Genomic DNA, 25,720 nt, shown 5'->3' with positions numbered 1-25,720 from the left:
TCAAGCATTAGCGCTAATCAGTAAATATCATAAAATATACATACGAAACATAAAATAATAGTTGAAAATGGAATGCCCAGTTATAAAAATGGAAAAAGAAACATCCAAAAAGAACAATTGAATTTCTCTTATTTTTTAATCTTCTAATTATAAATTCGAACTTATTACGTTAGAATTTTTGCCATAAATTGCTCTATGGTCAAATGTTGCCTGCCTGAAGCAGGAAGTTTTTGCTGAGGAGAAAAAAAAATGGTATTACTGTCTAAAGTTTTGTGTCATGCAAAAAAATATTTATATAAAATATCTGATTGGATTTTTCAATTACATATACACTATTTTATTATTATTATTAAGTTGGCTGGAATTAAATAAGTTGTTAAATATTTTTATAAAAATTAAAAGTACATACGTTATAACGATGATTCATAATAGCAGAGGGAATTCTTGTTTTAACGAACTTGTTAAAAGCAAATAGACATGCTACTGTGAACGACTGAAATTGATGTAAATGTCCTAAATATATACTAGGTCTAGTTAAGTGCCACTGCCCGGTATGCCCTACATTAATGTTTCTTTAAGATCAAGTGCCACTGCCCAGTATACAAACCCAGTATACAATTTAATCAGTACTCTGAACACTGATGTTTCTCCTAATCGATCCTCAGCAGATATTAAAATATCGAAAAAATATAATAAAAGCAACGACTAAATTAATATCAAATCACATATATTTAGTACATTCACCAAAGCAACTATGTGATTGTTGACATTCTCTTGATTTTGATCATTCACTGTAACAGACATATTAAATATTATAATCGTAATAAAAAAGATTATTATGTAAAATTGACACTTTTAAATCTTTTACTTATTTATTTTTGCAATTTTAGCCAATCGTTTCAGAATTTTTTTAATTCTCTATCTGCCAGGGTTCCCATGAGTCAAGGAGAACAGGGAAAACCTGGAATTGTCAGGGAATTTTATTTTAACTCCAAAAGTCAGGGGAAGTTGACATTTTTTAACAAAAACCTGGGAAATTCCTACATTATACCTGGAAAATAACTTGTCTTAAAATTGTCAGTAACAGTAATCAGTTATTGGGATTCGATTATAAAAAGAAATTAAAATATTAATGCAAAAATAAAAATTAAAACAGATTAACCAATTAAAAAAGAAACCAAGAGGAATTAAACAAATGAGACATTGAAGAAAAATTAGTAAAAAATTGGAAAAAAAACGTGACATCATCAGGGGGTACCAGCCTTGAATTGTCATAAAATGCAAAACTTTTTCTATCGAGAAAAGCTAAGACAAAAGTCAAAAAATTTGCTTTCTTTGTACCCCAAAAGTTTTGCACAGGTCCAGAAAAATACAAGAATAAATAGAAAAATAAGTTATACAATACAGTAAAGTACAGAAGCATAAAGCAATAGAAAAAAACGAGACAAGTACAGAAGGATAGTAAGAAAGAAAACTTACTAGTATGATACAAATTAAAATTCGTTTAAAAAAAAGAAGCATGTACAATCATTAGAATAAAACAAGACAAATACATTAAGAAAACTTACTTGGAATAACAAGAATCCAATTAACTGAAAAATTCACGTATGACTGCAAGATACAAATGAGAAAGACTAAAACATCAAAACAACTCCCCCAAAACTGCCCAGTTTAAAGAAAGGACAGCAGTTAAGAAGGTAGTGACGTTATAAAACAAAAGAAAAATGTTACTGAGAAGAATTGAATAGAATTGGAATTTTAACCAATGAAAAAAATTTTTTTAGTAATTCTTAATTTTAGAATCTATATTACAAAAGTTAAAAGAAAAACCATTATTTTCTAAATTTTTAAAAAAAATTACTAGTAGCCTCTTGAAAACTTAAAACATTATTACAGATTTTATTAATTCTAAACAATTGAGAAAAAACAAAATTTTTGAAAATTTTACTGCATAAATTAGTATCAAAATTGCAGTAAAAAAAATAACAATAAAATTAAAAGCTTTTCTTTTTATCAAATACACCAATTTTATTTTGCTGATCTACAATATCTATTTTGAAATCTAAGTATTCAGCACTAAAACAATTATCATTAGTTTTTTTCAAAATCAATTCCTTAGGATAAATATTATAAATAAAATCAAAATTATCACAGTTAAATAAAATTAAATCTTCTATATATCTAAAAGCTTTAAAATCACTAAATTCACTAGCTTTAGCTTCAAAAAAATTAAAAAAAATATTGGCAAAAGCACCAGAAAAGGAATTACTTTGCGGAATCCCAATAGTTTGTTTATAAAAATTAATACCATTAAAAAGAAAATTTTCAAAAAGATTAAACTTACAAATATCCAACCAGTAAGATTTATCAATATTTTGATTAATTAAATATTTATCAAAAATATTACAACATATATCTATAATTTGTGCATGGGGTATACTAGTGTATAAAATTTCAAAAACGAAAATATTAATATTAGACACTACATTATTATTAATAAAATTCAAAACATCAATGTTACTATCAATAACAATATTATTCTCTTTTTTAATCTTAAGTAAAATAATTTTCAGAAAATTAAAAAACTTTTTACTAATACTAGAATTATAACAATTGATACCACATGCAATAAATGTAAACTTAACTGGATTCTTATAAAATTTAACAATAGGAAATAAATATGGAAAAGAAATCTTATTCAATTTAAATTTTAATTTTTTACTCAAAGCAATAATCCTTTTTTCAATAACTTTTTTTTATCTTCTTTTAATTTATAATAAGTATTATTAGCATTATATTCCTCAATTATTAATTTTCTAAAAAAATATTTAAGCATAATAGAAAAATTATTAGAAGCTTTATCAACAACAGTAATGATAAATTTTTTCTTAAGATTTTTAATCTTTTCAAACAAGTCATTATCAATAATGCTACCTTTAGGATAATAAAAAAAACTTGGAATAAAATAAATTAAATTTAACTGTTTCAACAATTTTAGCCTTCCACTCTATAAAACCCTCAACAGGCCAATGATATCTTCTAGAAACCTTAGCAATAAAAAAAATCTAGATATCTTTTCACTGATAAAATAAAATCTTTATTCCTAATTTTACACCTGGTCCTAAATTTAGAACCTTTACTCATAGTATCAATTAAATCCTGATCTCCTACAATATCTAAATTTCCCGTAATAACATGACCATAATCATTATCAATATATTGATAAAAATTTTCATCTTTACAATGACAATCAGTAAAAGAATTATCATTTAAATCCCTACTTAAAAAATTATAGTTACAAATTCTCTTCCTTTAAGTAGAGGAATATTTATAAGCTATAGAAACTTAAACTTGTTTTAAAGGGAAAATGTCAGAAAATTAACGAATAACTTGTGAAATCCTAGCAGTTTCAAATTTTTTATCTTGAAAATTAATAGTACAAGAAACTTTCTGAACTTTAGTAAGTTTTTTGAAAAGTAAATCAGTTTTATCTACCCCAAGCTTAGATTTAACTAAATCTAAAACAATAAATTTAATAAGTTCAGTATCAAATTTAATTTTATTCCCAAATTTAAAAATGAAATTAAGAACTTTGTTTTTAAAGCCAAAAATATGTTTCCTAATAAGAAAAATATTGTTAAGATTAACTTGATAGTTACAAATTTTTGTAATTTCATCAAAATCAATAATTTTTCCATGTCCTTTACCATTAACTCTTTTATATCTAAGACTAGAACTAAAGCTGTAGGAAAATAAAACACTTTAAATTTATCATAAACACAAAAGTTATTAAAATCAATAGTGCCTTCACCATTAAATTTACTATTTATACCATAAGGAAAAAGTGTTTTAAGACTTCTTCTTCTTCAGCACGACAGCCCCTTGCAGGCCTTGGCTGCCTCAACCATGCGTAGCCTCCAACGCCTCCTATCGATGGCGACTTTTTTCCAGTTGTTAATCTTTATTACTTTGAGATCTTTAGTAGTGTCATCCAGATATCTAGTTGGACGTCTTACACTGGGCCGAGATCCAAAAGGATTTTTAAAGGTGGCAATTTGTACTGCATTGTTTTCTGGACCTCTCCAGATATGGCCAAGTCATCTTAATCTATTGCTTCGGATGACCTGCGCTATCTGTGGCTGTTCATGGAGTCTATATAATTCAAAGTTGTATCTAATTCGCCTTTCCTCTGTACTGGGCCAAAAATATTTCTAAGGATTTTCCTTTCAAAAACAACAAGAGTATGCTTAGTGTCCGTGTTTCACTTGCATAGAGCAATACAGGTAGAATAAGAGTGTTATAAATTTTAATTTTGATTTTTCGACAGATTAGGCTTGATCTTAATTGCCTTCTTAGTCCAAAGAAACACTTGTTTGCCATTTTAATTCGGTTGTCTACTTCTGTCTTTATGCTGTTTTGGTCATTGATCATTGTTCCAAGGTATTTGAATTCATTAACCTTTTCAAAGGTGTAACCATTTATGAATAAAGGATCATGATTTACAGTTGTGGCTGGAGATTCCATAAATTTAGTTTTATCATCGATGATGGTAAGGCCCATATTTGTGGCAGAAGTTTCATTGCTTCCAGTAGTTTATCTCTCTTTATGCTGTCGTAAGCAGCTTTAAAGTCTATAAATAAATGAAAAGTTTTGATATTATATTCCTTAGTTTTTTCTAAAATTTGTTTTAGGGTGCGAATTTGATCTGTTGTAGATCTTTGTGATCTAAAACCTCATTGGTAATCTCCAATTATTTTGTCGGTAAAAGGGAGAAGTCTTGTAAAAAGTAAGTTGGAGAATATTTTATATGCCGTATTGAGGAGTGTAATGCTCCTATAGTTACGACATTCGAGCTGATCTCCTTTCTTAAATATGGAACAAATGGAGCCTTCTTCCCATTCAATGGGCAATTTCTCCGTATACCAAATTTTAACCATAGTATTATAGATGGCGTTAAGAAGCTCTGGTTCTTCAGTTTTTAGTAGCTCAAATGGTATACAGTATACAGACCTATTGTTAAGTTTTTTAATAGCAAAGACAACCTCATCTAGAGATGGTGGGGGGATGTCTATGTGTTGAACTGGTGTACTAATAACAGACTACTAATATAAATATTTTCTAAATCAAGCCTATTATCTAAATTGTCCATAAAATCCAAAATAAAAAGAGTAACATTATTAAAATTGTGAAACTGAAAGTGCAAGATTTCATAATGCTTAGCATTACAGAAAAAAAAAAAAAAAAAAAAAAAATTAAGAGTTTTCTGATGAAAAATTTTGTGGTATAGATAAAATATGGATTTTCATTGAAATTTACCTGTTAGACCAAAAAAAGTGAGGGCATTTTTTTTTTTCTGTAACTGAATGGGAACCCTGATCTGCCTGCTTTCCTTTTTAGCATTCAACCATTAATTTGCCTGTTTTAAGCACCATAGGTGTAGGAAATTCATTTTTTTTTTTTTTTTGTAATAATTTTTGAATTGCTGGTTTTTTGCATTTAACATTTTGATAAAACTTTCTTTACATTTTTACTGTATTCTCTTTCAAAAACTAAGCTTCCATTAAAAATCAAGTTAGTTATGACAAATTGCCAAAAAGCATAAAGTTTTTACAAGATTTAATAAAAAAAATAAATAAATTTAACTCATCATAAACATACAATTTTCCTATCTTTAATATTAGAATTTCGACCATTATCATAATAAATTTTCATCAAGTTTTTTTAACATCGTGTTTCATTAAGTTTGTATTCTAGTTTAGAGCACTTGTATTTTTATCTTTAAAGATCAACACGCAATCAAGATACTAACATAAAATGTAGAAATTTGATTTTAGTTAACTGAAATTTCAGCTGAAATAGGTTTAAATAGTCAAGATTCTACTCTATAAACAATTAAGAAGAAAATAAGATAAAAATGTCATTTATTTTACAAAATTTAAAATTCTGTTTTTTATTGGTTATTTAATTTACTCATAACTTCAATTACTAAGAGTAAATAAAAATATTTTTGCTGTTTTTATCAAATTTATTAAATGCATATTGAAATACATTTTTATCATAAAATTTTTTTTCTTTCCAAGTGTTAAATCATTTAATAAATTTTATTACAGATCTGCTGAATTATTGTGTTAACATCTATGATGATGGAAATTTATTAGAGATTGTGAGCACTTCAAGTAAATCCTACTTTTTACTTTTGATCAAAAATATTGTATATAAAAATTACAAGTTTTATTTTGTTTTGTAACTTAGCTATTTGTTTATGTTATTTAATGTTTAGCGTCAAATTTATTATAACAATTATGAGCTGATCTTCAAAAATTGTAAATGACTTCTTTAATTTTGAAAAATTCATTATTTAGAATTTATTTTCATCATATTATTCTTTTAGAATACTTCTAAAAAAATGTACTTTAAGAAAGAAAAATTAATTTTGAAAAATAAGCAAGCTGAAGGAAATAAATATTTGAAGATCTAAGTTGATGTATGTTCACAGGGACATATTAAATTTAAGTAAATTTGTTTTTGAGTTATAGGAAATGACAAAGAAAATTTCCCATAATTGTTTTTTTTTTTTTTTTTTTTTTTTTTTTTTTTTTTTTTTATCATTGGCCTGTTTGTATGATAAGCTATACGCTGCAAAATATTAAAATATTTTGTAAAAAAATCTCTTATTGGTTTTTTGAGATAATATTGTCTTGCAGTGGCTTAAGGTTTCCAGTAAATCAGAGAAGTCAAGTATTGTTGATAGAAGTTCAGTGTGTAAGCACTTTGAACAGCTTGCACAGGAATTAAGAGTGTGCAATAGTGGTGCTCGAAACTTTGTGAACTTTTCAAACCCTAGTGCTTTGTAAGGCTGCCAAAGCGAAATGACCTCTTTGAAGAATCAAAATAGTGATGGCACATCCTTAGGGATATTTCCCAGACTGTTTGCCAATAGCTCATTGTGCAACTCTAATGCAATGCAAATACTACTCGATAATATTGTAGCAATGATAATATAAGCAAGGGAAAGAAAAAGAGTTGTCTAGCTACTTTTCACAAAATCCATCGTGATACACAGTGTTTTTATTGCCAATTGGCAGAACCTATAAATTCACAACACTCATTTAGACTTTTCGTGTCACAACATTCACACTCTTGGCGTTGTAATTTGCTGCCAAGAAAGAGCATTCTAAGGTTGTTCGTCTTTCTCTTAATCAGTTAATAATTTATTTACATTAAAGTAAAATGGTTACGAAATTCGTTTCTAATAAATAATTCATTTCTTCCAAGCAGACAAATTCAACAAATAAATTAAAGTTCATTTAACTGTTTCTTTTATATATATATATATATATTATTTTATTAATGATTGATGGTAAAAGGGGCTGAATTTGCTTGTCTTAGAAAGGCTAAAAAGTTCCAAGTTATGACTTGAAACAGAAATATTTTTACAGACAAAAGCTTAGTATAAAAATCCATAGATTCGTTCAAAATTAACATTTTAATCTATTGCTATAACTGTTAACTTGTCTTACTGATGTATTCACATTGTTTTTATTATATTTATTATTGTTTTTGTGAAAAAGTGTTTCAGAGTTTGCTATAATTTTATTTTCTATTGCCTAATAATTTTTTTATGTTAATTAAATTGGATACAAAACATTGTTTAGTTAAGAAACAAGCATTGTTAACTTTAAATATAACTAATTATTGCAGGTGCGCACGGAACTCATGTTGCGAGCATTGCAGCAGCCTATTTTTTTGATAATCCAGAGATGAATGGTGTTGCTCCTGGTGCTCAGATCGTCAGCATCGCTATTGGAGACCGTCGTCTCTCGACGATGGAAACTGGGACGGCATTGACTCGTGCTGTAAGAATAGGATCTTCTTTTTTATAATCTTCTCATATTCTAGAGGGTTGTCACTCCACATGGAAAACCTAGAAAATACAGTGAATTAAAAAATCACCTAAAATAACAGGGAAAATGTAGGGAACTTTCTTACCAGGGTTGGATTTTTACCGTCAAAAACTGGTTTTTGACATGACAGTGGTAAAAACCGTGTTTTTACCGGTAAAAACTGTCAAAAACCTACTGTTTTCTTTAATTTATGGCATATAGCGGATAATATATTATTTTCACATAATTGCCTTTATAAATGAATGTTGTAAATGATTGCTATTGATTTCGCAACTATATACATGTATTCTTATAGAAGGATATACATTCATACAGAAATATTGTAATATACTTATTGAAAATAGTGATACTTACTTTTATCATAATAGCTTGATTTGCAAAGGATTCAAAATTTTGCACTTCTTAATTGTTAGAAATAAACAAACTTACAAAAAAGCTTGGAACTATTAATAAATTCAAGAACTAAAAAGAGTTTAAAATTTGGCATTACTTAAATATAGAAATAAGCTAAACAAAACTTTCAAAACTTGTAACTACTTACAAACTCTAAGTCAAGAATTACTGCTATTTTGTCAAGTTAAGAACTTCTATTCAGTTGAAAAAGCACTATAAACAAAACTTAATTACAAACAAAATTACATGTTCAGTAGTCTGGGTCACTGTGCCGAAGCATACGATAGCAAGTGACTAATTTTGCGCATTTTTCATTGCCCAGTCGATTTCTAAGTTTAGTGAATGAATGAGTCCAAAATTTGAGAAGATTCAAAATTATTTTACCAAATACTTATAAATTATTTTACCAAATACTCAAAATTATTTTACCAAAACTATGGGTTTTTGACAGTTGGGTTTTTGACATGACGGTAAAAACCATGGTAAAAACCGTCATGTGTCAAAAACTTGCCAACCCTGTTTCTTACTTTACAAACTGTGAAAATACGGGGAATTTTGTTTATTTTTGTGTTTTTAAATAATGGTGACCTCTCAAAGTGCAATCTATGAGATATTTAAGGATGATATTTCAACTATTTCATTTACAATGATGTATGTTCTACTGTTCCATTTTTTCTCTAAGTTTTTTCAGCTATTAAAACTAGTATCGTTGGTTCAATATGGCTCTCGCGCGAGCCTCTTAATATATTGTGTATAATGTGTGCAGTGAAAACAGGAATTTTTTTCTAGATTTGAGTGGCAACCCTGATATACTAAACTGAACTCAGTGGCACGACAGCCTATAGAGGGCCATGGCCTACTGTGCCCATCTCAGTTGTCTTGACCTTGGGCTCTGAGATGCAGGAGCAGATGTTCCGGTCAAGTGGTCAGCCGCATGCGGATCCCCTAGTGCAGGGATGGCGAACCTTTATGCATTTTTTCTAAAAAATTGTTTAATGAGGTCATAGACGTGCCGACAAATAGTTTTGACTTCGTGATTATTGGGTAAATAATAATATTAAATACTATGAACTCAAAACTCTTTTTTTACTGAGAAAAAAAAGTACATTTTGCAATGTCTCAGTTATAAGCGTAATTCAACTTAAAGTGACATCAGTGTGACTTCCATTGTTGCAGATTAGATGACAAGTAACTTATATTAGGGATATAAGATGTTAGTTTAAGCAGAACTGTTAATTTTTTTTTGCTAGTTATTTATTGTTAGCTTGTTAATTTTTGTGAATTTTAATTTAATTGTTAATATGCTTCATAGTGAACTTTGTGATCGGTGGCGTGCCCAAAATATTGAATCACGTGCCATTGGTTCGCCATCCCTGCCCTAGTGTTTAGTTCCTGAGCATGCTCGGTGCTCGCTTATCGACCCACCATTGGGACGAAAGGCCCAGTCGACCTCGCCCGGCCCGAGGATCAAACCCGGGACCTGTGGCACGGGAGGGCGAAGCACAACCACTCGGCCACTGAACTCGTGAAAGATAACATTTTTGTTGTATTTATTTGAGATAAATTATTGGGTTCAATTGTATGCAAATTTATAACTGCAGTTATCTCATAGCATCTAGTGTTAAATTTGCCTCATTGATTGAAATTCAAAATGTAATCATAAATATGTCAAAATTTTTACTTTTGAAATGGTTATTTTAACAAGCCCTTCTTACTTAATTAACGGATTCTTAACTTTAGATGACTCTGCTTTTTATTGATTTTTTAGACTTTTGTGTCATTCACTATTTTTGGTTGAAAAATATAAATTTTTATTTATAGTTAATCAAGGTTATTAACAGAAAATGTGATGTTATCAATATTAGCTATGGAGAGCATTCTCACTGGTGTGGAGGGTAAGTGTGTTTCTCATGAATTTTTTTAAATTATTTTATTTCTTAAATTTTATGGATGTTTTAGAGTTTTTAGTTATCTCTTAAACATTTAAAATTGCCTCCAGACATGAGTACACTATTAAAATCAAGTTTGTTTTGAGAATATTTAATTTTATAAAATCTGCACTTAGGGAAAAATTGTTTCAAAATTAAATTGATTACTACATTAATATTTTATTTATACTTAATTTAAATTTGACATTTTAATTAAATTTGAACTAAATTGTTTTAATTTACAAAATATTAGCATATGTGGTTGATTATCAGTATTCAAAAATTAAAAGTTTAGCAGTGTTTAAAATTTTTTTTTGTAACTTTTAATGTTTTTTTGCTGCAAAGTTCATTTCAAGCATTATTTATTGAAAATAGATTTATGATAGATTATGAAAATAGATTATGATAATCTTTAAATAAATTCTTTGAGAGTTTTCCTTTATACTTCACTCCAATAATTTTTAACTATTAATATTCCTTAAAAGCTTTGCCAGAATTTTTGTTAGTTTATGTCAATTTTTATGAGGGATAGTTTAAAATGTGTGTTTCCTTTCTTTTAGCCGTTTAATGGAGCTTGTACATCAAGCAGTTGACAAGCATGGTATTATTATGGTTTCAAGTGCTGGTAATCATGGACCAGCCTTATCTACTGTTGGCACTCCTCCTACATGCCCTACAAACTCAGTTATTGGTATGAATAACGCTTTTCTTTAAAATTGTATTTATATAAATGAAAATTTTAAATGTAAATATTTTCGATAATTTCAATAATTTATATCTCTCATAATGTGGATCCAAGTCTGTAAAAAATAACAGAGATGCATATATTCAAAATTTTTATCTCCTTTTTATTTACTTAATTTAACAAAGATATGATATAATTTTGATTTTATAAACACAGGAGTTTTTTCCTGAGGACCTGTCTACTAAATGTACTAAGCATTTAAGGCTCTTTTTTATATTTGATTTACATTAAAACTTTTCAGTACTCAGGAGTAATTTTATGAATATAATGAAGTGAATCATCATTGGCTCAAAAGCCCAGGGTGGGCCTTGGCCTTCTCAAGAAGTTTTTTCCGGGCTAACCTTTTTCCTGCTAGTGTTTTCCAGTTTTTAGTTTCTAAGACCAAAAGGTCTTTTTCTAGACCATCTATCCATCTCAAATTCAGCCTGCCTCTTTTTCATTTGCAAACTGGTCTGGCATTGAAAACACTTTCTGGTACGATCTTCGTCCATTCTGATAACGTGGCCTGCCCATTTTATTCTTGTCGTTTAATAAAGTTAATAATGTCAAGTTCGTTATCTGAGTGATTCAGCTCTAAATTTGTTCTTCTAAACCACATACCATTTTTTTTTAATTCTTTCAAAAATAATTCTCAAGACCTTTCTTTCAAAGGTACCCAACCTAACCTCATCGGTACAAGATAGGGTCCAGGCTTCACAAACCTATGTTAAAATTGATCTTACAAGAGATTTATATAATAAAACTTTTATTTTTCTATGAATTACATTCGACTTTATGTATTTTTGAATTCCATTAAAACATTTATTGGCTCTAGTAATTCTCCTTTGTATTTCCATCGTAGAACCCAAGTAAACAGGGCTGTCAACTACCTCAAATTTATATTTTTCAATTTATAAATGGGTGTTATTGAAGCTTGTTTTAGTACAGGGCAAATATTTAGTTTTGTTCTCGTTTATTCTCGGGGACCATCTCGAGAGCTGCTTTCTCTAAAGAATTAAAAGCCTGTCTTAGTGCTATTACAGTAAATAAAAGTGAATATTTTAGTAATATTGTGGAAGAAGAAAAAAATCTATAGTTTTCTGAAGGCAAAATAAGTATGTATTTAAGGCTCTTATTTATTTAGGAAGTGTAGTTCAAACATTTATACTGTTTAGATTTGTAATTTTTAAAAATATATAATTCATGTATTCATCCTTTGACTTTAGGGACCATTTAAAAATTTGCCTCTGATAAAAATTTTTAGCTGCTATTCAAACTTTATTTTCATTTTAAAATTATTGGAATTGTTTTTTAATGAACTGATTGTAGAAATATTTATCTTAATCGCAATTTTTTAAAAAAATTATTAAATATAGTCTTTAAATTGGAATACATTTTCTATTCAAAATTTTTTGAAAACCTTTCTCAGGTTTGCAATATTTACATTTTAAAACTTTATAATGATTGTAACCAATAAAAAATTTAATAATCAATTAATAAGGTGTCATTTACTAATATACATTTGGAGGTCAAACATTAATTGCTGTTGAGAGCCGTTCACTAATTGCTATAACTTTGTTAAATTAAATTACAACAAATTGTAATTTTAAACTGAAAATAATTTTTTTTTTACATTATTGAGTGTAGCAATTATTTATTTTAAAGAATAAAAAAAGCAACTCTATATTGAATTTAATTAAAATTGTGCATAAAATGTTTTTACGGTCTCTAATAGTATCAGGAATATATGAATATATGTAGTTTGTTGCCAAAAATGAGTTATTTTTTTCTTAATTTTGTTAAGTCTTCAGCTTTTGAAATTTCTTAATTTTGTGTTCTATGAATTAAGAGCAGTAGAAACGAATTTATTGATCCTCCTAGCTTGAATATGATTTTTTAAAAAGTGTTTGAAATAACATAATTATTAATTATAAGCATGGATACCATATAACCATCTGTGTTTAAGTTGTGAAAAACTTCTTTTTGTTTTTGTACTAGATTCTAACAAAAAGTTTTTCATTAAATTAGTTAGTATTAAGGTGTAATGTTTAATATTGATAGGTAATTAAATAAATCTCAGTTAAAAAATTATAATAAAAATGAAGTTAGTAGAACTATTTGTGTATTATGTTTGGTGTGTAAATTGATTTCTAATTTTCGCAAATGAAAAGTTCATGTTTTTTTACTTTGTGGCACAATTAAATTATGTGTTGATAATGTAAACTTTGGTTTTCTTGTCATACATGATCTTCTAATATATAATAAGGATGATTGTATTCTGGGTTTTTTGTATCATCCCTCCAGGTCTAGAAACTAGGATCAGGGTTGTAATTTTTTTGCAGAATTCTGCATGTCTCAAAACCATTGATTTGTAGACTTCTGCCCATCGAGACTTACAATCCAACGAAATTTTCACCTCTATCGAAAATTTAAAGTAGGAATTAAGTGTTCTACAATAAAGAAAAATTTGTCAGATTTTTGTCTTTTTTAATATTTGAAGCTATGCCAGAATCCGATAACATCGCGATTAATATTCACGAAATTTTAATATCGAATATCGATTTTTGTATTCTCCTGATTTAAAAATTACACACTGTGAATTGTATTCTCGCAATTCGTATTCACGTAATTCTGAAATTCGATATTGCAATATGAATTCACAGGATTTAAAAATCAGGCATCGCAATTCATATTCACGCGATTTTAAAATCCAATGTTGCAATTTGTATTATTCATATTCTTAAAATCCAATATCACAATTCTAGTAAAAACTAAGTATTTTTGTTGAATTATTTACTATAAAAGTGTTATTAAGTGTTAAAATTAGTTACTATATTATTTACTATAGTTCTTTATTGGTAGGTAATTTAATTATAAATCTTAGTTCAAAAAATTTTATTAAATATGAATAGCATATAAATTGATATCTAGTTATCGAGTTTTTGCACTTAAAATTTTCAGGTTTTTTTTTTACTTTGTGTCACAATTACTCCTGATATAAAAAACTAAGTTTTTTTTTGTTAAAAATGCTATCAATATTTGCTTACAGGTGTTGGAGCATATGTTTCACCGGATATGATGCTTGCTGAGTATTCTTTACGGGAAAAAATACCCAGTTTAGGGTACACATGGACTTCACGAGGACCTGGGTAATTATTACTAAAATGTGTAACTCTGCAATTTTTCTAAGTGCTCTGACTTTTCATGAAATGTTTTAATTGAAAACATATTTCTTTAAGACGTTGACTGATGCACGCGTTTACTGTGAAATCTCCTTCAGGCCACAAGTACTGTTATAGGAAGCGTTTTCTGCTAAGTACTCCCACCGATATTCTAATAATGCGAGTTTCTGGTGGTCACAAGAATAATATCCGTTTGTTTCCATGGTATCAAGTCTGTTTATTTGTGTTCACATCTGTTTCTCATCTTGCCACTTTACAGCATCAGTTTGAATCTTTACCGAGTAAAGAGGATTATAACTTATTTCTTAGAGTCAAATAGAAGTGAACAAGAAAGCTTTTGCGGAACTCTCAATAATTTTCTTAATAAATCATTTTTGTATTACTTTTATTACGATTCAATAGTTTTGTTACTTCTTGTGAAATATTTTTTTTCAAATACATACAAATATCCTTTGTAAGTAGTTAATACTGGTAAAGTAGAGGTGACATGGCCCAATTAGAAACACTGCTGTCACCCGAATAGGGATGACACGGCCCAGTCAGAAACTTTGCTGTCACCCGAATATAGGTGATGCGGCAGTTAATGTATAATATAAAACTTATGTGTAAAATTTTCTTGTTTTGTAAAATAAGGCATGCTTTTAGATTTTTGAAGTAGGTTTGATTTTGCTTTATTTGATTGTCAGCGATTGGGCCACAATCGCTGACACATTATAGCTTATGTGCTATAATGTTTCAAAAAGGACAGATGACGTAAAAGGGTTGTGAAAATAATTTATGACGCATCTTCAATTAATTCCCCATCATTAAAAACAAAAGGGCACCAACAGATTTGTGTTGACAAAATTAAAACTAAATTTAAAATGTGTGTATGAAAAAATCATTTTTCATTGTTGTTCATAGCTGAAGGAAAAATTTAGATTCAAGTTACATCATTGCTTTTTGTTGATGCAGGTGTTTGATCAGTCCTAATTAAAAGTGTTAATAACTCTTCTTTGTTTTGTCTATCACACATTTTCATATTATAGTTTTTGTTTTGATGACAGATTTTTTAAGAGTGCTTCTGATATATTTTTTCTCTTTTGTCATCTTTTTTTTCCCTATCATTAAAAAATGAGTTTGTCAGCTGTAAAGTTTTGTTTTCAGAATTAAGGATAATTTTTTTTTGTTTCTTTTTTGCTTTATTTATTTTCTTTTATTTATCTCTTTTATTTTCCTATAAACAACAATTTTAGCAATAAACCTATGTTTTTTTTATTATTTTTATTTTTAACTTTACAAATTCTGTATTTTTAATGAATTTTGTTAATGTATATATTATTGAGACTACATTTTTTCCTGTAAATTCAGTAATAAAAAGCACTCGTTAAATAGCTATGGTAAACCAAAAAGACAGTTTTATCAGATGTTTTTCCAGGTTTTCTTTTCCACTTAGCAATTTAAGTTTTTTCTTATTTATTTATTTTAAATATTTTTATGAGCAATTATTATAGTTCATCTCTCTTTATCATTATTCTTTTTTTTCCTGAGCTGCAATTGACAAAAATTTTTTAAGTGCCGCATTCCATTTCTAAAATGTAAGGAACTATTAGAAACAGATATTTTTGGAACTCAAGCCTATCCTGAATTTTCAAATTATTGATAGTCGAACTTTTACTGTCGTTCTATTCTTTTATTTTCTTCGGATATTTTAAATCAATCCATATCCATTGATACTGTATTAAAATTGATTATGAATTCTTTAAACCAGAAATTGCAAAATAATTCTACTAAATGTGTGAAATTTGTATATTCTACAGTACAGAACCCGTTATCCGGAAATCAGAAAACCGGAAAACCAAAAAACCGGAACGAAATTCGATAAATTTTCCCGCCATTTTAAAAAAAAAAAAAATTTTTCTTCATACGATTTTAGGATTTTTCTTTCTTTTTTGAAGGATGTTCACCTTACCATCATTTTGGAAATAATCATTAGTATATTACTTCATCGTTTTTCTTTCTTTTTAAGATTATTTCCAAAAAAAAAAATATTTTTATTTGGGTTTAACAATAAAAAAGCGGCTTTTTGTAGCGATTCAGAAAACCGGAAAAATCAGTTATCCGGAATAGCGATGGTCCCGATCGTTCCGGATAATCGGTTCCCTACTGTATTAAAATTCTGCCAGTTAAATCATGAAAATCTGTCATATCTCACTCTGGATGTGTTATTCTATTCAAAATTTAGATCTAATGGACACTTAAGTGTTAGTGTATGTGCTCCAGGTGGTGCCATAACATCTGTGCCATCGTGGACTCTTAGAGGTTCTCAACTCATGAACGGAACATCTATGAGCTCACCTCATGTTGCTGGATGTGTTTGTAAGAATAAATTTTTCTTTCACTTTACTTTGTCTTATATTTTAGTAGCAGTTATTTCATTTTTTATATATTTTTATTTTATAACTGGCATTGAACAGCCGACCCAATTTTTGGTTTTACAACTAATGTTCAACTCCGTAGCCATGTAATTTTGAACCCCATCCAGAAGACAAGGGAACTCCTGGATCATGTGTTGGGATAAATTTGCCTTCGTGGAGAACTTTTTTGAGGGAGCTAACCCGCATTTGTGTTACATGGAGAGGAGATCACGAGAACCTCTCACGGTTAGCCTGACAGCAAAGGGACAGTTTTTGAAAGAATTAAATACGAAGTATCTTTGGTAGGCAAAAGATTGATGGAGAAGAAGTATAAAATCTGGGCCTGATGTTATCAAGTACATAAAAACACAAAGACCAAAATTAGTTGGACGTTAAATCAGAAGGCATGAAAACCAAAACTGCAAGAAAATATTTTTATCAAAACCTATAGAAACAAGACAAAGACCATGTCTTAGGTGGATCGACAGTATCGAGAAAGACATCAACCCTTTGAAAATAAAAAACTAGAGGATAGTCGCTAAACAGAGAGATAGTTGGCGGAAACTCCTAGGGAAGGCCACGGCTGTCGCACCAGTGAAGAAGTATATGTTTTCTTAACTGTAGATAACTTAAATCATTTGATTGTGATCTATATACTTGGCTCATGATTGAATTGGAAAACCTGATGTATGCTTACAATCTAAATTTGAGTTGTGTAGAAAGGAAAAATTTCTGATAAAATTTGATTTAATAATTATTTTATGAGTTAAAGTGAGACAACCTAATGTTATTTAAGTATGACTCTTATCTTCTAGTTTACTGGTATGTTTGTTTAAACTGTTTTGTATCACCTAGTGCGACATTAATGACTAACAAGTACAAATTGCTATTATACATTGTTTATAAGATCAATGACTATTATACAGGCTGGCCATAATTGAGACAGAAGTTTTGAAAGCCTGATAATGAGAAAACTATGGAACCAACCCCAAACTAATTTGCCATGTACATATGATTTTTTAAAAGAAGAGAAAAAAAGCTTAAATTTTCACTACCAAGGTAAAAAATGGTGCTGCTATGGTATTTTTGGAATAAAATAGACATCATAAACAGTTAAATTGAAACTTTAAATTTATTTTAAGGTAGCATCACATTTATGTTTACAATTGCATTTTACTCTTACTTTTTTAAAAATATTTTAGCGATCCTCTCTTTCTTTAACAGTAGCAAATTTTAAAAATAGAAACAAGATTATTCAAAGTTAATCTTACTTCAATTAATTTGTTAACTAGTATGACAAAATATTTTGTCATACTAGTTAACAGATTAATTGCTGCAATGGTCATGATGATATTTTTCATAATGGATGATATTACTTATAACCATGAAGTAAACTCCCCCCATTGTGAAGTGAGTTTATTCCCTGGTTAACAAGTTAAGTGCTACTTAGGAGGCAGTGGTTAAAGAATCAGACTCCAGTCCAGAGGGGCTGGAGTTCGATCCTTCAACTGAGTACATGAGATATATATGCTCGTAAAATCCATGGAATTGAAAATCCTGTGGCCGGTCACTGAGCTTGGTACAGCGATCAGGAGTAAATTTCCTTTCCCTTAATATCTGTGTCTGAATTGAGGGAGTGATCTCATGAATGAGTGGTGCTGCCATCTATCCGTGGAGTTCTCATCCAAGACGTACTTTCACACTTGTGGTGTTCTCTTTTCAGCTAAACGGCGCACATTCCTGATTTAATTTGCTGGCCAAATGACTGACGAGCTCGGCTTGTGTCATTGGTAACAACAGTGCTGCTTGTTTGTAAGCTGTGTTTTTCCTTCTACAAACTTGAATATTCTCTGTCATATTCTATGTAAATAATAAAATTCTTAATGAATCCAGGTCATGAACCTATAACCTTCTTTGTCACAGTCCAGGACTTTTGTCTAACAGCTTTTCCTGCAATAGAAAATTGGTGGTAATAAAAATGCAAAGAATCTTCTGAATTTATTATTCCTATTTTATTCCCAAGAAATGGTCTTACAGTCCCATTTCAGTACATGGTTCCGAAAAACCGAGCTATTAAAAAAAAAATCTGGAATTCCTATGATCTAAATAGTTGTCTAGTGCAAATTATGTTAATTTGGGTTCATCAGTGTTCTTGTTACTAGGCTAAGGCTTTAAACATCTCTACTTTGATTATGGCTACCTTATACTTGTCTAACCAGGTGTGTTTTAAATTTTATTTGAATGAAATGTATAAAACATGTTTCATTGTTTAATTTGTGTCTTTTAGGCTTGTTGCTGTCAGGGCTTCAAGTACAGAATATACTATACTCTCCTTATAGCATTCGAAGAGCCATTGAAAACACAGCTCTAAAAATAAGCAATTGGGATGCTTTCAGTATGGGGCATGGTTTGGTTCAGGTGTGAATTTTTTTTCACTGAAAATAATTTAATAAAAAAATAAAATAGAATAATTTAGAATTATTTAAACTTAATAACATGTGTATTTATATTTATCAAAGCATCTCTTGTGTCTTTGCATGTGATAAATGGTAATTTAGTAAACCTGTTCAGATCTGATGAAAAGAGAAAGAAGCACTTTCCCAGACTGGCTTGATTCAAGAGTATATAGACCTAAGAAACTGATGTTTTTTTCCCCTTAAGCTTAATTTCATCTAAAAATTCATATAAAATCATTACTGCAATTTGAAAATGTATCTCTTAAACTCTGGGATGTATTTAAGTGACAATATTATAATTTACTTCTGACAAACATGCCAAGCGTCAATGTTCATTGTATTTACATTTAAGAATTATTTAAATTTTTTTAATTATTTCATTAAAAAAATACTGAACCCAGTAACAATTTTAATAAAAAAAATTTTAGAGGCCTATTTACTAATTTACATTTGTAATATGAATTTATTAAAATTTTCTTAATTTGCTTAACTCTTTACATGTCTTTATAAACTTAATATAATCAATAATATTAATCTTGTTAATGCTTTGTCGAATATGCTTTTATAAATAACTTTTATTTAAATCTAAAAAATACACTCGATAACCTTTTTAAATAATCAAATTAATTGTCATTGTGAATAAATAAAAATTTTTTACATAATTAAATGAAGTAATTATGAATTTAAAAAATAGAATGAGAGATTCAAAGGTGAATCTATTTAAAATTGTGTATAAATTGTTTTTATGGTGACAAATATAACAAGAGAAGAATTCTTTGTCAGAAACTAGTTATTTTATCATGATCACGTGAAGTCTTTGAAAATAATTTTGCATTTTGTTAATGTATATATGAAGAACTTTCACCAATAGGGAGAAAAAAATTTTATTAATGCGCATAACCTAACTATGATGTTTTTTAAAGTGCTTAAAAATATTTTTTGAGTGCTTGGAAGGTGTTTATTTTTTGCTTCAAAACTTGGTTGTGTACCCTGTATAATTTAACTCTAATTCATTTTACTATCTCTAACATAAACCAAAATTATAAATTGTTAGTTTTTAGTTTTAATGCTATTGATATTTTAAATTTTTTCTGCAAATAACAAATACTAAAGAATATATTTTTGTGCTTTAAACGATTTGCATCAACAAAAAAATTTTTTTAAAACTCTTCTTTGTTTCTTAACTATAACTGAAGGGTAAATGCAGGGTCAAACACTACAGTTATTTTAATGATGTCTATTTAACACAATATTCTATGTAATGATTCAAATCATGTTTCTAATAATTGTTAAAATAAAAAAAGCTATTTATTTTCAATTCAAGTATAACCTTGTTATTCCACCTCACTATATTTTTTGCATCCAATTGTGGTTCTTTTATTTTTCTCTAGTATGTATTTGTAAAATATTTTTACTTTAATGTTTGTTTTATTTCAATTCTATTTTAAATTTTGTTTTATTTAAATAGTTTTAATGTTATTACCTTTAAGCAGTTATTTTTCTTATAAATTAAGTGATTTATTCATTTTTAAACTATTTCTCTTCTAGGTTGATAAGGCATTTGAAAATTTGGTTACTTATTCAAATATCATTGAGGCATTTGTTCGATTTAATATTACATGCAACGGCCAAAGTGGTATCTACCTTAGAGATTCTTGTAAAACAAAGTCGCCGAGTTCACTTAATATTTCAATAGAGCCAGTATTTTTAGGTGATTCAACTGCAGGTACGATTTAGTGTGTTTGTCTCTCTCCAAATTGCCATGCCAAACTCAATTATCAGTTCCATTCAGTCTGACAAATGGATGGACTAAATTTAAAATTTTAGAATTACGTACATCCTTTTTTTTTAAGTACTTTTATTCTAGGAGTCTAAAATTAGAAGAATATTTGTTTTTCACATTAAGTTGTCTCTTTTATGAGGCCACAATGCATTAATAATATTACGGGAGAGTCTCGATTATCAGAGTTAATGTGGACCACGTTAATGAGTATCCGAGTTAATGTGGACCACGGCTAACTCGGATAACCCAAAAACTTGGTTAAAGCGAAGAGCATAAAAAAGGAAAGAGTAGGTATAAATGTAATATGTTTAACAAATGCAAAATTTATACAAGTACACCACATACAATTCATATTATAATTAAAAAGCTGTTTTTACTTAAAGTTATTAATCATTGTTTGTTTTACGTAACTTAGGTGCTTTTCTGCAGCAATGTTTTGCCTTTTTTTTAATAAACAACAGGACAGTTGGTGTTCTTCTATATATTCGATAGCTTTTAGTCCATTTGTATGAGAGTTTTTTATAGGTTGATTTTCATCGTCACTGTTTTCATCATCTTTGCTAGATTCAGTTTCATTATTGACCATATTAACGATTATTTCATCTGATCAAATTGTTAGATTTCGTTTTTCCTGAGTGTTTGGATGATAAAATTCTGATTTTTTTTTCAACTGTAGTTTTAAAAATAATATAGAAAGAAAAAAAAAACTTGAACTCGGATAATCGGGACTCTACTGTATCTTCATTAATGTTATTACCTTGATTAAATAAAATAAATCTTTTATGATATTAATAAAATCATTTTGGAAATTGTCAATTACTTAAGTATCTGTCTCAAAATCCATGAGCTTTTATCTCCGTAAGCGTGAAGTTTATGAGGGATTTTTATTATTTAACATATTACATCAGGATTTTTGCTGGAAGGGGATGATTGGAAAATGATGGAAATTTTTCCAAGTTAATTGTGTAAATCTTGAACTTAGAGAAAAATTAAAATTTAAAAAAGAAAAAAAAATCTATCGTTGAAATTTGTGTCAAATAGGTATTAAAACAACAGCAGTGTTGATTGAAAAACATTTTGGTGTTCTTCTCCTTTAGTGGCTATAGGCACATAGATACTGCTGTATAATGAATTTTATGCATTGTCGTTGTCAATTACTGACATCAAAGACAGGACAAATACTAACGATCAGCGACAGTAGAAAAGAACAAGAAAATTAGCAGATCAAAGAAGACTACCTACATGTGGGAAGAAAGAAGACAAGTCTTTCAGAGTGAAGCATCTACCGTATATTCCGGCGAATAACGCGCCCCGGAGTATAACGCGCACCCGTAATTTCGAATTACTTTTTTTAATTTTTAAAATATACTCTTCGTATAACGCGCACGAAAATTTGGATTGTACATGTGCAATATCTCGTCTTTCAAGATCGTAAATAAAAAGTATTTTTCCCTATCTTTTGCAAAAATAAAGGAACTGAATTTGACATGTATGTGAGGGTTGAATTGAAGGAGCAATAATGTGATTCTGGATGGACAAAAATGGTGTTAAATTGTGATTAAAAAACATCTGGCAAATCCGTCCTGGTTGCATAAGAAAACCACAAAGCCTTTTAGAGTGGGACATGTTTAGGTCCCACCTTACAGATAATGCAAAAAAAAAATTTAATTATAATACAAAAAAATTTTAATAATTGTAGTTGATAGTGGAAGACGAATATAATGAACTATTTATGTAATAACGAAAATCAATGAAGTATATAGGTAAAGGTATGTTATTTCTTTAAAATAAAAGTATTTTTCTATATTTAAATTTTTTTAATCCATAATTTTTTATATTCGGCGTATACCGCGCACTCGTAGATTCCAATGTTATTTTTTGTATTAAAAGTGCGCGTTATATGCCGGAATATACGGTAGGTTTTATGTTGCATAAATGCTGTTCTTCTCATTTTATTTTATATTTTATAACCGTTATTGAACAGCCGACCCAATTTTTTGAGTTTATGATTACTAATGTGCAACTCCGTATCCTTGTAATTTTGAACCCAATCCAGAAGACAATTAAACACCTGCATCAAGTATTAGGAGAAATTTGCCTTCATGGAGGACTTTTTAATGGAACTAATCCGCATTTGCGTTACATGGAGAAGACCACGAGCGTGTCAAAAAGATAAATCAAATGCAAAATTTGCGTGTCATAATGCATGTCAATTTTAGAAAGCATGCGTAACTGATTGATTGAAAGCAGCAAAAAAAAAAAAAAAAAATGACAGTGATTTGCAATGTAATTTTTGCAAATCAAGTGCATCATGAAGTAATTACTCATGTTCAAATGTCATAATAATACAGTGTTTTCATCTCAGAAAAAAAATGGGTGAGAATTTCTCACCCTTTCTTAAAAACAGGGTGAGATTTCAAAAATTAAAAAAAAAAAAAAAAAAAAGCACCAAGAGACTTGAAGAAAAAATCATTTCTTTAATTATAATGCATTTTTAACATTTTCTAATTCTTAAAGCATTGAATATTTTTGCTGCATCATCATATGGAAAATGTTCTACGTCTACTTTTTCATCAGCTATTCTCATTATGTTGCTCAAATGCGTATTTGTTTCGTTTTGATCGTTTCTACCCACATTTGTTTCATTTTCATTTGTCCGTTTCGGAGTAGAAGATATTGACTTTACAAGGTATTTGTCCATCTTACATTAACGAGCAAAAAATTTGATCATCTTACATGAAGAAACCTTACCTACGGTAAACACGTGGTTGCAGAGAAATGCGTTTTGAAAGAGGTTCCGTGGTTCGGAAAGATGGTGTTCTGTTGTTCTTAAAGGTTCTGAACAATACTAGTAAATAGGGAAGCTAGATAATGGGGCGGATGTTGAAAATAATAAAAGATCCAGGAAGAAAAGTGAAACGGATTTTATTCTAAATGGCGCAACTGAGAAATTTTTTTCAAAATGCGAGAAATTCGCGCATTTTGAAATTGGTTTATAGAATGCGCGAATTTCTCGCGGTAATAATTTTTTAATGCGAGAAAATTAAAACATATGTGAGGTTCTCGCGCTGTAGTGAAAACACTGTAATATATTAAAAATATCAGAATTACAAGAACAAAGAAAATGTAGCTAAAAAAGGATCGTAAACATTACAAAATTTAAAATGATGGACTTGTTTCTAACTAAGCGCATCAAAAGTGATAACTTAAATTTGAAATTTGTGCATCATAATAGCAATGTATTAAAAATATTGGACTTTGTAAAACCATGTAAAAATCGCTGATTGATGGAAAAACTATCCATAAATTTTCGAGGAAGCAGTCCTTTTTAATTAATTATGCTTACATGTTGAATGTAAATGTATACAAAATGTCTCTTTATACTATACATTGTACAATCTATTGCATAATATAATCGTACATAAATTGTCTTCACTTAAAATCCTACATTTTGATTCCATGTAATCATCAATTTTGATTACTTGTAATCATGATTACAGTTATAATTAAAATTATGAATGTTTGTTGATGAAAATTAGGAATGCTCAACTCTGGGCTGTTGTATGCACTTAAATATAAGATTTGTTAAATTTATGCATGCAGATCTTTTCTAAATTTAAGATATCTCACAATTTTACTTGTGTATCCTGCACTTCACCCATTTTTATAATATGTTTTTACAAATTAATAATTATTATTTTTCATGAAAAATTTTTGCAATTCTGTTTCAGATCCAGAAAATAAAATAAACTTCAATATTCATTTAACACTTGTATGTGATGCTCCTTGGGTTTTTGTGCCTTCAAACATGTGCCTCATGTACTGCACAAGAAGTTTCAATATACGCATTGATCCCAGTGGGCTGCCAGTTGGAGAACACTTTACTTGGGTAATACTCTCTCTTCCTCTCTCTCGTACTTAATAAATATGTAGTTTAAAAAACAGATATTATCTAACCAAGTTTTTTCTATTTGTGAAAAAAAATAATAACGAGTGGTTAAAATTAAACTAATAGTACTTGGAACCCTGTAGCTCTGATTATTCTACTGAACAGATCCAGTTAAAATACATGTTATGTAGATCACACAGTTGAGATTTACACTAAAAAAAAATTCTGATTCTGCATTTTAACCAACTTTGAAAAATAATGTTTTTATGGAAGCATGCACAATATTTCTAGGGAAGTCGTAATATGGTTTTTAATATTTTATGGCTGTTAGAAGTTACTGATTAAAGAATTTTTTCTTTTAATTATTTGTAATTTTCTCAATATTTTTGTATTTGTATCTGATCATAAATTGAAATGATTTTTAAATATTTAGATTAAAGGTTATGATTGCTCTGAAGTGGAAAAAGAACCTGTTTTTCATTTTCCTATCACAGTAATAGTCAGTAGAAAGTAAATATATTTTGTCTTTATTCAAGTTTATTTATTTTATTTTTCTGTTATTACATATTACAGTAGAGTCACGATAATTCGAAGTAGACCAGACCGAGCCTATTACGAACTTTTGAAAAATTTGATTATCAGAAACATGAAATGTAATAAATATTTAAATAAATGGAAACTATGCAATTTTTAAATTTCAGTATTGAATTGAAGAATGTGTTTAAAGAAAATTTCTTTGCTTTAAAAGTCCAGAGAGAATTTATTGTATTGCACCAAAATACATTATTCATTATATTACTGCATCAGGCTAATTGTACTTTAAAATTCTAATTTTTTTGTTGCAACACACTGCTCCTTTTTTGCGCAATAATATTGCTCTATCTTTGAAGTAGCATATTGCCGGCTAGAGTTACCTCGGGCTGCTGCTCCTTGCATCGCACTGCAGACTCTAGAGTAGCTGATCCTCAACTGTGACTCATTCGTCATGTGAAATCTGCCAGATTCTCCTCTTCACTGTCCTCTTGCATTGTTGGAGCTTAATCATTTCTGTAATGACAGCATTTG

At 28.8% G+C, this 25,720-nt stretch overlaps 1 protein-coding gene across 1 annotated transcript in view; it reads left to right on the top strand.

The window, feature by feature from the left end:
• TppII (Tripeptidyl-peptidase II) overlaps positions 1–25,720 on the top strand; it is a 69,830-nt gene that overhangs the window by 6,748 nt on the left and 37,362 nt on the right. Inside the window, exons 7-16 of the mRNA XM_043042603.3 lie at positions 6,111–6,176; positions 7,702–7,856; positions 10,119–10,192; positions 10,786–10,916; positions 13,999–14,098; positions 16,356–16,489; positions 18,815–18,945; positions 20,532–20,709; positions 24,498–24,655; positions 25,089–25,165. Coding sequence (XP_042898537.2) covers positions 6,111–6,176; positions 7,702–7,856; positions 10,119–10,192; positions 10,786–10,916; positions 13,999–14,098; positions 16,356–16,489; positions 18,815–18,945; positions 20,532–20,709; positions 24,498–24,655; positions 25,089–25,165 — 1,204 coding nt within the window. The remainder of the gene's footprint in view (positions 1–6,110; positions 6,177–7,701; positions 7,857–10,118; positions 10,193–10,785; positions 10,917–13,998; positions 14,099–16,355; positions 16,490–18,814; positions 18,946–20,531; positions 20,710–24,497; positions 24,656–25,088; positions 25,166–25,720) is intronic.

The sequence above is a fragment of the Parasteatoda tepidariorum genome, chromosome 5, assembly GCF_982258835.1.
Source record: "Parasteatoda tepidariorum strain Cologne lab strain chromosome 5, Ptep-v5.0, whole genome shotgun sequence".
NCBI classification, from domain to species: Eukaryota; Metazoa; Arthropoda; class Arachnida; order Araneae; family Theridiidae; genus Parasteatoda; species Parasteatoda tepidariorum.
The sequence above is the reverse complement of the archived record's forward strand: the minus strand, read 5'-3'. Positions and strand labels throughout refer to the sequence as shown.